This window comes from Cebus imitator, unplaced genomic scaffold, assembly GCF_001604975.1.
Source record: "Cebus imitator isolate Cc_AM_T3 unplaced genomic scaffold, Cebus_imitator-1.0 Scaffold570, whole genome shotgun sequence".
Classification (NCBI taxonomy): Eukaryota; Metazoa; Chordata; class Mammalia; order Primates; family Cebidae; genus Cebus; species Cebus imitator.
Genome location: NW_016107885.1, coordinates 751762 through 763832, shown reverse-complemented (window position 1 = coordinate 763832; position 12071 = coordinate 751762). Strand labels below are relative to the sequence as shown.

Genomic DNA, 12071 nt, shown 5'->3' with positions numbered 1-12071 from the left:
TTCTGCTTGGTTGATTCGGCTATTGAAACTTGTGTATGCTTCACGAAGTTCTCGTGTTGTGTTTTTCAGCTCCGTCAATTCATTTATATTTTTCTCTAAGCTGTTTATTCTTGTTAGCATTTCTCTAAACCTTTTTTCAAGGTTCTTAGTTTTTTTTCATTGGGTTATAACATGTTCTTTTAGCTCAGAGAAGTGTTATTACCCACCTTCTGAAGCCTGTTTCTGTCAATTGATCAGACTCATTCTCCATCCAGCCTTGTTCCCTTGTTGGTGAGGAGTTGTGATCCCTTGGAGGAGGAGAGGCGTTCTGGTTTCCAGTGTTTTCATCCTTTTTGTGCTTGTTTCTTCCCATCTTTGTGCATTTACCTACCTGTGGTCTTTGTAGTTAGTGACTTTCAGATGGGGTCTCCGAGTGATGTCCTTTTTGTTGATGATGAAGTTATTTCTTTCTGTTTTTTAGTTTTCCTTCTAACAATCAGGCCCCTCTACTATAGGACTGTTGGAGGTCCACTTCAGACCCTGCTTGCCTGGGGATCACCTGCAGCAGCTGTAGAACAGTAAAGGTTGCTGCCAGTTTCTTCTTCTGTTATCTTTGTCCCAGAAGGATACCTGCCAGTTGTCAGCCTGAGCTCTCCTTTATGAGGTATCTCTTAGGGTATAGGGTGGTTGGGGAGCTGCTTGAGAAGGCAGTCTGTCCCTTATAGGAGCTCAAGTGCTGAGCTGTGAGCTCCATTGTTCCATTCAGAGCTGCTGGGCAGGTACATTTAAGTCTGCTTCAGTGGAATTCATAAGCACCTTTTTTTCCCAGGTGCTCTGTCCTGAGATGGTGGGGCTTTATTTATATGTCCCTGATGTGCTGCTGCCTTTCTTCAGAGATGCCCTGCCTAGCAAGGTAGCCTAGTCACAGTCCGCCAGCAGAGGCATTGCTGAGCTGCCGTGAGCTCTGCCCAGCTGCTGTGTGAACTTCCTTGTGTTTTTGTTTATAGTTAGAACTGCCTCAGTAATGGTGATCTGCCTCAGTAATGGTGGACTGTCTCTGTAATGGTGGACTGCATTGGTAATGTCGGACTGCCTCGGTAATGGCGGGCTGCCTCGGTAATGGTGGATGTCCTTCCCCCCACAGAGCTGAACCATCCTGGGTCCAGCTGTGCTTGCTGTGAAACTCAATCCAGAGCGTTTCAGATTGTGGGTCTTTGTGGGGGTGGGACCCACCAAGCCAGATCACCTGGCTCCCTGTTTCAGCCCCCTTTTTTTTCAGTTGAATGGGTGACTCTGTCTCCCAGTCATTCCAGGCATCAATTGAAACAGCACCCAGATTTTTGTGAGTTTTTGTGTGGAGACCCACTGCTCCAGCTGAAATAGCAGTACTAGAGACTTGTGGCACTTTTCCACCTGGGAATCTTCTGCTCTGTAGGCAGTAAAAATTCATTTGGAAATGCAGAGATCACTCACCCTCTGCATTCTCACTGGGAACTACACTACAGAGCTGTTCCTATTTAGCCATCTTGGATCATCTCTCCCCTGCAATTCTTTTAAATGGGGTTAGCTCATACTTCTCCATTTGAATTTGAACAGTAGAATGGTATAAAATGTTATCACTCAGCTTAGAGATGACAAACACAAGATAAAATTACCGAAACTTGATTCAGATTTAATGTGAAAGCAGATTAAACTTTCCCTCAGGATATGAAACTAGAAAATGCATACTTACCCACCTCAGGACTATCTGAAGCCCTATTTACTGCCTTATGCTGAACTCACCATGAGGCGTAGAGAACAGGCTGAGTAGGATGATAACACTGGGTTGAACTCCATGTTCTATAAGAACCTTTACAGCTTCAATTACAGTATTTCCAGTGCCTGAAAGCAAAAGATAACCAAATGCATTAGCCACCTTACCATTTATTTTAAAATGTCTTTTTTGTTTTTTTGAGACAGAAAATCACTCTGTCACTCAGGCTGGAGTACAGTGGTATGACCTTGGCCATCCTCCCACCTCAGCCTCCCAAGTAGCTGGGACTATAGGCATGTGCCACCACACTCAGCTGCTTTTTCTATTTATTGCAGAAATGAGGTCTCCATATGTTGCCCAGGCTGGTCATGAACTGGGCTCAAGTGATCCTTCCACCTCAACCTCCCAAAGTGCTGGGATTACAGGTGTGAGTCACAGTACCCAGTCACAAAATGTCTTTTAACAGTCTTTGAAGTAAGAGCAATATAGCAATATAATATAAGAAAACAGCATGCAAAACTTCATTAGAAGGTATTTGTTCTTTATCCATGCTATATTCAATAATGGACATGACACATACACTTCTCAGTTATCAAATACCAAGCCCTAAAATCATTTAGTATGTGAGGTATCAAATTTAACATATTCCCTCTCATCTGCCTTGAAGACTATGCCAAGTGTTGTCTGAGTAAGCTTAAGAAAGAAAACAGAATAGCAGGAAAAAATATTACCTACAGAGAGAATACATTCTAAAGGAAAATCCCTGCTGTACTCATTAAGCGAAAGAGGAGATATGTTTCAATATATTTTCTGCCTTCCATATATTTTGCTTCATTAAATCCTTTGTTTTGATGTGTTCAAAACAGAAGCTTTTTGGGGCTAATAAAGTCTGACTACTGTATATTCTCTTATTATACAATAAAATCTCTACAGGGAACTTCCCAGGGCAGTTTTCTCAACTGAGAAAAACACGTTTAGAAACTATTTTTGCCTTTTATATAAGGGTACCTAGGAGGCAGGCACTACATTCAATTTAAACCCTAACCAAAGGTTACAAATAAATTGAAGCCACTCACTGAGAATTGGATACATCAGAAGGACTTTTCTCCGGTAAATGTCTGGGGGGAATTTGGCATAATATACTTTGGCTCTTTGTGTCTCCTCATCACTCTGAATCAGGATCTTTCCAATTCGTATGGATCGACAGCAGTCTCGTAAACCTTGTTCCATTGCCTCACCTTGAAGAATTAAAAAGAAAGAAAAATGATTAGGGGAAAGAGAGAGAAAGTCCAAGAATAGTCCAAAGTAGAGTTTGTCACTATTATTAATACAAAAAGGAAGGAAGAAGAAAGTAATTATTTTGAAGCTGACAGCTTTTATTTCCAATATGCTCATATTTCATACCTGGTGTATGTTAATTGAAACCAGGTTAAGGGCTGGTTTATGAAACTAGGATAAGCTGGTTTTATTGCTGGCTTACAAGTTTTAGAGCTGTCATGCTTCCATGATTATAGGAAATAAAGCATTTTGTTGAGCAGCTCCCTGAGCTTTTTTAATATCAGGAAGAATTTTATCTCTGTTATTTTAAATAGGCCTTTAAACCTCCTAAATTTGTGACTTTGGGCTGAGAAAACACAAAAGATTTGTGGAAGAATAAAGGCTGTAGATCAAAACGTTTCATTTTAGGTCAAGGTAGCATCAGGGGACATCACTTAGCTCAACAATGACTTCTCAACAGTATTTTGCTGCAAGTAGTGAAAAAGTTGTGTATTGTTCCCCCTCTCCAAGGTAAAAATAACTAGCACTACCATCCTTGGTTTCTGAACACAGAGATATTTTTGAGTCTGAATTCCTTTAAGGAAGTGTTTGCCAAAATGCAATCATTCTCATGTCATCTTCAAGATTTTAGGCCATATCAGAATTCTACCAATACTGGCATTTACTTAACATTTTTCTTAAATTAACTGTTTTCATTTAAATTTATTTTAAGAAGAAACTATATCACTAGTAAAAACATAAAACCAGTTTCTAATATATATGAAAATCAACAAATGGCTATTAAGGTTATAAACAATTCTGTACATCACCACAAGTCATCTGGTATATAGTCGGGGTGCAAGGACCATGCTGGTGCCTTTAGGGAAGAAGCTGAACTGAAACAGAAGAAACTGTGCCTTAAAAGTCCATTTTCTTTACCAGTTTTTAAAAGCTGAACATCATTGTCCTGAAATGCTATCAATGTTTAAGAGCTGCCTCCTAGAAAAAAGGAGCTTAAAGTTCCTAGTTTACTTGAGGCATTTAATTGTTCACAAACAGAACTTCATAACCAGAAGAGGAAAGTGAATGTTTATATGTTAAAAAATTAAACTATATGTATTCAGTGCAAACAAGTGGAGCTTCTACCACTTATGCAAAAAATATAAATCTTATATAAAACAATTAAGTTTGCAGAATGAAATAACCCCACATAACAGGCATAGGTCTAATCACAGGCAAATGATTTTTCTATATTGGTTTAGAAGGAGACTCAAACATAAATTCAACATTTGTAAGACCAGCAAATGGAAATACCTAGAGTTAATGACAGTAAAGCACTTTTGCCTATGTGGTCACTATCAGGCCCGGTGTAGCGGCTCATGTCCATAATCCCAGCACTTTAGGAGGCTGAGGTGGGAGTATCACTGGAGGCCAGAAGTTTTAGACAGCCTGGGCAACATAGCAAGACCTCACCTCTACCAAAAAAAAAAAAAAAAAAATTCTTTTAAATTTGCTAGGTATAGGGGCACGTGCCTGTAGTCCTAGCTGATCAGGAGGCTCAGGTGGGAGGGTTACTTGAACTCAGGGGTTTGAAGTTACAGTGAGCTATGATCACACCACCATACTCCAGCCTGGACAACAGAGTGAGGCCCTGTCTCAAAAAAAATTAAAAATATCAAATGAGTCATTTAGTCCCACAACAGAAATAAAAACAGAAGAAATATTTTCTCCAGTCAGGCATTCAAAGTTCTGCAGGCCTGAATTTACACCACATTCCCTCAGTCTTCAAACTACCCTGTTCTCCCCAAGATAGTATCATCACATCATCACATCTTCCTATCCTCCCCTGAATCTCTTTGAAAGCTGGCTTGCCCATGGGGACACTCTACTAGGGAATATGCTCTGTAGTTAAAATTAGCCAAACCTAGCATCACACAGGCCATGACTCCACAGCACCATGAGGATAGATAACACAGGTGGTGAGATTCAACTGAAGACAAGCTGCAATTATGACAGACAAGCCTGCCTCTCTTCTGGAAAACAGCAACCATTTCTATGCATACAAAGAGACAAAAATCACACACATGTGAACCTACCGCTTCTCATTATGCTGACCCCACAATTTCCCTTCTCAAATTTCACTCCTTCATACTTGTATCCTGTTAGGAAATAAAACCAAAGAATTTATCTTTCATCACTGGAGCAACCTGCTTATTTTAAAAAGTTTCTATGGTTTAAAGTAGATGGGCACAGAGCAACCCTTGTTCAGACACACTGTATAATGCCTGAGATTCCCTGTGGAAGTAATGAGATGAGCCATGATTTATCAGTTATTTCTTAATTCTTCATAAGAAACCTGTGGGGATAATTGGGAAAGGCAGACTTCATCGAATGGGAATAGGACTTATTATAACATGATATTCACATGCGCATTCTTCAAACTGAATTCAAAGGAGAATCACTGCACTCCAAGAATACTAAACACCTCATCAATTCAAACTGGGACCCCACTGTGAGCCACAGCAGAAAGCCTCCTCATTCCTTTCTTCCTTATGAGCCTCCATTCTGCCTTAAAAGCAGAAGAAAGTGGCTGAAGTAGTTATCAAGACATGCTCAACCCTTGATCTCATCCTGAATTTATGTCAATTATGATGCAACAAGCTCAGTCCCCAACTTTCATAAAGTCAACCATTTGAATAGAACAGTTTTCCATTATTTACTAAAGAACCAAATCAGAATTTCAAATCCCTGAAACAGAGATCTTTGACTACTTTCTATTCAAGGGTAGAACAAAGTACCCTCTCCAGTTCTTATCATCTTTAGTTTTCTTTTTACTTTCTGTTCCTTTTTAACGTGGAATTTCAATGCCAAGACAGACTTGCCCATTTGTGCACACCAGCAGCTTCCTCATAGAGATGAAGATATGCTGCCAGCAATTCTTAACTCTGGTCCCAATGGGCCGTCATCAGAGGCAACACCTGCATGCTGAAGAGTATTTATTAACATTTAACTTGAATTGACAAGCAAGCCATTAATAAAAAGTCATCTACACAGATTTCATTCTTAAATGCCTGAGTGTTTTTTAAAGATGTTTTAAAAAACAGCTCCACCTAGGCTTCTCATTTTGCATATTTATTTTACTTAGACTGCTTTACTTCTATATTTCCCCATTCTAGCTCAAAATTTTTATGAGTAAAATTTGAGAATAACAGCCCTAGTTACCTGTTGGAGTGGTCACCATGCATTCTTTATATGGCAGCTGATTCAATCCCTCTTCCACAACAAGTCTGATCTAGAGGGTCAAAGGAAGAAGAAGTTGAGAACCTGCTGGGAATCTCCTGTTAGCTGTCAGCTTCAGGAGCTGAACAGTAGGCAGAGTCATGAACACACTAGGCAAAGGTTACACTTAGGAAGGCAGGAAGGGGTCCCCTATCATGTGTTAGATACAGGGATAGATCCAAATGCCATGCTACTTGCTGCTAGGTATCCAACCTCAGATAGGCACATGACTGGCACCAAAAGGCTCCAATATGCCTTTGGTTTCTCATTCTGTCAGTCCAGAATATGAGGGACACAAAACTCCAGCAAGTGATAACAGTCATGGCAGGCACTCTTAAAAGTAATATACTTCTGGTTATTCTGGAAATAGTGCCCACTGGGAATTTCTCTGCTTTGTTCAGTATCTTGGAAATCGTTAAGTCAGATTATTTTTAACAAAGCCCCACCATAATGTAAATAAAGCCTCAAACTTCTTTAGAGGAAATAAATGAGTGCCTGGGCTGAACCAATTTACTGAGCTTGAAGGGGAATCCAGTAAAATGCACTGGGTCTTCTCAGCTAAAGAAAAGGCTCATATCAATTGTAATGTGTGGTACAAAGGAAAGCATCACTCAGAACTACTGGAAGAGCCTCCAAAAACAAGATATAGTAATCCTATTAACAACCAGAGACAACTACAATAAAAGTAGTGCTGAGTCTGCAATGCACATTTTATCCAATCAATATTACATTACTGATTGAGAATCTGCAACAGCAGGCAGAAGCACCAGGCCCCATGTTCTGTTATCACAACATATAATAACACCCTGCTGCCATTAAAAGAATCAATTCTAAATAAGCCAAGATATTATCAGCCTGCAGCATCAGACAGAGGGCACAGGGACCTCATGAATACTCCATATGTGTGCATACTCACCCTCAGCCACCACCTTCTGTGGAGATTTATGGTTTCTTTAATGACAAATTACAATGGTAAGAGAGGATTCTTTTCTTTGTAGAGCCTAGACCTTTTCCTCCTAGTAACAGTCCTGTAATGAGTCTTACTTCCTATCCACATCCCCTCCAACACTAGGACAGAAATTAATCTTCCCAAGTCTTACAGGAGAGCATAAAATCAGAATAGTGACTAAATTATTAAGAACTTAAGGATGTGAGGGCCAAGGAAGCCAACCCTGACAAATTCAGGATAAAATTCATGTGCACTATGATGGGACCCTTGTGCTGTAGGAGACAGCGTACTAGAAATCCTCAAGAAGGTAAACCTAAAGAGCTCTAGTCTCTACCACAACCACAACAGACCCTTTTTCACCCCATATCAGGACCTTCAAAGCTACCTGCAGAGAACAGAGAGAGGTACAAATCGTCGTCCCCTCAGGCGAATTATGTCATTGGTCCTTGCTATTTCAATGGGCTAAGATTATGCTTGCCCTTTCAGGGAAGCATCCTACAATCACTATGAACTTAATTCCTACTTTCTATAGAAAAAGAGCATAAGAACAGCAAAAGAAAGAGGAACCATTTTCTACCAGTAAATACCAAAACAGCAGCCATTAAGATACAAGTTCTTCAAGACTGTTCTTTTGGTTTGATAAAAGCATAAAAGACAGAATAACCTAACTTTTGCTCCAGGAATGTCAACCACATTTATCTTGGTACTATCCAAGGGTTATTACTGCCACTGAAAACTCAAATAATTTTAAATAAAATTGGTCTCTGAACCAAGAATATTTATGGCCAAAAGCAGAACAGGAGTTCTCTATACTCTTTTGGAATAAATTCCTTAGGCAAAACCTAAATAAAAAGTTTCATGCCTTTTTTTCATATTCCTTTTAATCATCTCTTTTAATCTGTTTATAACTTTGAGGCTAAGAAGCCATGTTCATTCCTTTCTTTCCCAAATTCGTACTTAGTTTGTAAATCTAATATTTAGATTGTAAACACCATGAGATTAGGGACCATGCCTACATTCTTCACTATTGTATCTCATCTCTCCAGACACAGCCTAGCACAGTGCCCGATTCACGTAAGTTTAGTGAAATAGAATCATGAAATATATATTCATAAAATATACACTAAACTTCATGAACATACACTACACATAAATATACATTAAATTATATTTATATGAATATAAATATAAGCTAAACTTTCCTGAATGTAATATATTTTCTGCTCTGGATTAAAACTAATAACCACAGTGGAAAACATGTCAACCTCACTCCCAAGCACTGAGCATGCTTAGATCTTAATACAAGAAGAAAACACAGTGCTTACCCTGAAGACAAACCAATTTGGGATGAGACCCTCCCAGATCACACTAGCTAAACAGAATTGGGCTTTGTCAATCCTTAACAGGAAGTCCCTGAGGAAAGCATAGACAGTCAAATGTACTATTTCACATGTGAAGCATAGTTCAGTAAAGATGAGGCAAAATAAGCACCACCCCCCTGCCCACATAAACTATAAGAAATGTATTAGTTTTTGTACATTCACTGAATACCACAAGTGTAACTCTAAGTTCTTCTTACATTTTTGGTCTTCTTTTAATGTATTTCACTGACCTAAGAGAAGGCACTTAACAATTGCTGAGAATCAAATTACCAAGATCCAGTTGAGAGGCAATGGTAACTCAGAAATACAGGAAATTAGTTCATGGGCAATGTTTTTAGGTAAAAGGTATTGAAGCAGATCTTTAATGCAACAGTAAAACAACACTTCATAAGCCTAGCAAGATGATGGTTACTTAGTACAATCTCTTTCAGTCCCAGAATGCTCTAGAACAAAAATACTCCTTGGTCTACCATGATTATATCACTAGGCAAAACAACAAAATGAAAATGAAAAGCCTCCACCTACCAAACGATCCGCAGAAAACATGAAGTCCCCTCTACTGGCTGTCCTAAAAAAAATAGTACAAGTTTTAGTCTAAATTGGAGCTTTAAGGTAAAATTTTATTTAATATGTACAGTAACACTGATATTAAGACCTATAACATACTAACGGTTTAAATGCTTACATGTACAGACTATTACTGAGGCAGGATACTTTTTACTAGGATATAGGCATCTAAATGAGATGACTTGATAAATAATGAAAATGCTTACTTGATACAAACATTAGAGACTGGAGCTGAAAAGATCATGCAGTCCCCCACTGAGCTGCCCAAGTACATATTATTCAACGAAGAGATGAACAAGTTACCCCTGGAGGGTGAGAGCAAGCCCAGAGCTCAAGTTTAGAGGAACCTTTGCAGTAAGAAAAGCAGGTTCTCCCCATCGTCCCCCTCAATTCACCTTGATCTAAAACCCATATTACCAAGATAAGTAACCCATCTACTTTGTAATCCTTTTTGTAACTAGAGTGGTACAAATAAATAAATCCTCTACTTTTGCTACTGCTTTCAAAAACATATAACCTAATTTCTGAGATCTCATTCTCAAATAATTGATAATTTGTTCTTTTTGACTGTTTTCTCAAATGAGTACTCCATTCCCTAGGTCTCTCTGCCGTTTCCCTGTCCAATTCCTTCTGGTCAATATCCTAAGGTAAGCAAGTAATAATAATCCAGGGCTACATCTACCCACAAGCTGTTAACAAGCCAAAAAGGAAATGTTAAACAACTGAGGTTATTTCTGTACATTAAAATGTAGTATTGTTCCTCATCCTTTTTCCATATAAGTTAAATGATCTGACTGAATGGATTGATTTACAGCTTATGTACTTAAAAATCCCCATCTGCCTACCTATGGACTATCTAAGGCATTCTCCAAAATAGCATCAAAATGATATATGAAAATACATATTATTTCAGTATATCATTAATTTCCACTCTTTTTATCCTCAAGCTGCATTTGATTTCTCTGACATGGAAAAGCAATGAAATAGCCCTGACACAGATGGCATGAGATATCTTAGAGTAACCACAGTTCTATCATATTACAGATATTAGCTCTCTAAAATATAAATCACAATTGAACAATAGCAAGAATATAGGTCTGTGTTGTTTATGTACACAAATTCTTTAAATTCAGAAAACTCTATCCACACATACCTACACACACAGAGCCCCTTTAAAGCAGCCTCAATTTCATGGACTGTGGTTGTCAGATGAGACTATACGAATACACCAGCACCTTTCATATCTATAATTAATCTTCACTACATGTTTGTCAAGGAAGTAAAAAGCAGTGAACTACAAAAAATACTGAAACCTACTGCTCTGTTTGCTAGGTCTATACAAAGTTACCTAGGCAGCCAGAACATAGTTATGCAATAAGGAAGAAGTCTGGATTTGACTTAAAGACATATATAGTGATATACATTGGGAGACATCTGAAATGTCTGTTTTAGTTTCTGAACAGTTATACATCACTTTATTACAGAGAAACAATATATTAGGTTATCAGAGTTGCCCAAATTTGTTATTTTACTTTGGAATCAAACATTTTAACACCTTTCACATTCTCCCCAACACCACCAACAACAACCACCAAAAAAAAAAAAAAAAACTTCAGCTGACAACTTTTGCATAAGCACCAACTTTGTCCACAATCCAAAAAAGGTAAACACGGGCTGGGCATGGTGGCTCACGCCTGTAATCCCAGCACTTTGGGAGGCCGAGGCGGGTAGATCACGATATCAAGAGATCGAGACCATCCTGGTCAACATGGTGAAACCCCGTCTCTACTAAAAATACAAAAAATTAGCTGGGCATGGTGGCGCGTGCCTGTAATCCCAGCTCAGGAGGCTGAGGCAGGAGAATTGCCTGAACCCAGGAGGTGGAGGTTGCGGTGAGCTGAGATTGCGCCATTGCACTCCAGCCTGGGTAACAAGAGCGAAACTCCATCTCAGAAAAAGTAAACACTATGAGATCCTAACATGAGCTGTCCTCTCTTGACAGATATTCCACCTCCAATAAAATCATTTACCACTCCAAGTAACTCTTCTACAAGCTGTAATTACTTACCTATTTCCTGCTGTATAGACAGACTTCAGATCCATACTATTCATTTATTCATTTTAAATCAATTTAGGAATTAAAGTATATCATAATATAATAAGTTCACCATATTTTTTAATTCCACAATGGCCTTCAATATCATATTTAAATCTTTAACATTGTTAAGACTAGAGTTTCATAAAGCAGGTATTTACTTGTTGGATCAATGAAGCTCAATGTATTCTCTGAGGCTCTATTTTGGAAACAACACTAGGCTGAATTATTTCTTAATAGGGATGTTTAATATGAACCAGACTCCAGGTCTTTTTCATTCCACATACTTCATTTTAAATCATAACTGTAATTGCTCCTACTGGAAACAAAGCTTTGAAAGACATATTTGTTATCTTTTATCTGATAATAGTTCCAAATAAAGTCTAATATAAAACTATCACAATGTTAAAAACACACAGTCACACATTCCCTGGAATATTTTTAAATATATCTAAATAATCAAATATCAAATATTTAAACAGATAATGACATCCAAGCACTCGTAATCCAAAGTACAGAAATCTAATTAATGTTAAGCTGAACAACTTTTAAATTGTACAAAACCCAAACAGGCTTAGCAATGCAGATCTAACCATATCTGGGAACCCACTTTTCTTGACATCTCCTCACATGGACAAATGTGTCAGACACCTGTAGCAACAAGATGAATGCCAAAGGCAGTCATTTTAAAAAGTGATCTTCACACTGAAACAACAACAACAAAAAAATGAGATTCATACTGGAAGCCAAATCTTCATTTTTAAATTTAATTTCTTTTTTTTTTCCTCCATTTATTTTATTGCATTTTAG

The 12071-nt window shown here is 38.3% G+C and overlaps 1 protein-coding gene across 1 annotated transcript in view; it reads right to left on the bottom strand.

Moving 5' to 3' along the window:
- Positions 1-12071, bottom strand: part of UPRT (uracil phosphoribosyltransferase homolog) — a 41050-nt gene that overhangs the window by 10135 nt on the left and 18844 nt on the right. Inside the window, exons 2-6 of the mRNA XM_017516022.1 lie at positions 9125-9167; positions 6212-6281; positions 5086-5148; positions 2809-2970; positions 1762-1860 (exon numbers count right to left, since the gene is read on the bottom strand). Of these exons, the coding sequence (XP_017371511.1) occupies positions 1762-1860; positions 2809-2970; positions 5086-5148; positions 6212-6281; positions 9125-9167 (437 nt within the window). The remainder of the gene's footprint in view (positions 1-1761; positions 1861-2808; positions 2971-5085; positions 5149-6211; positions 6282-9124; positions 9168-12071) is intronic.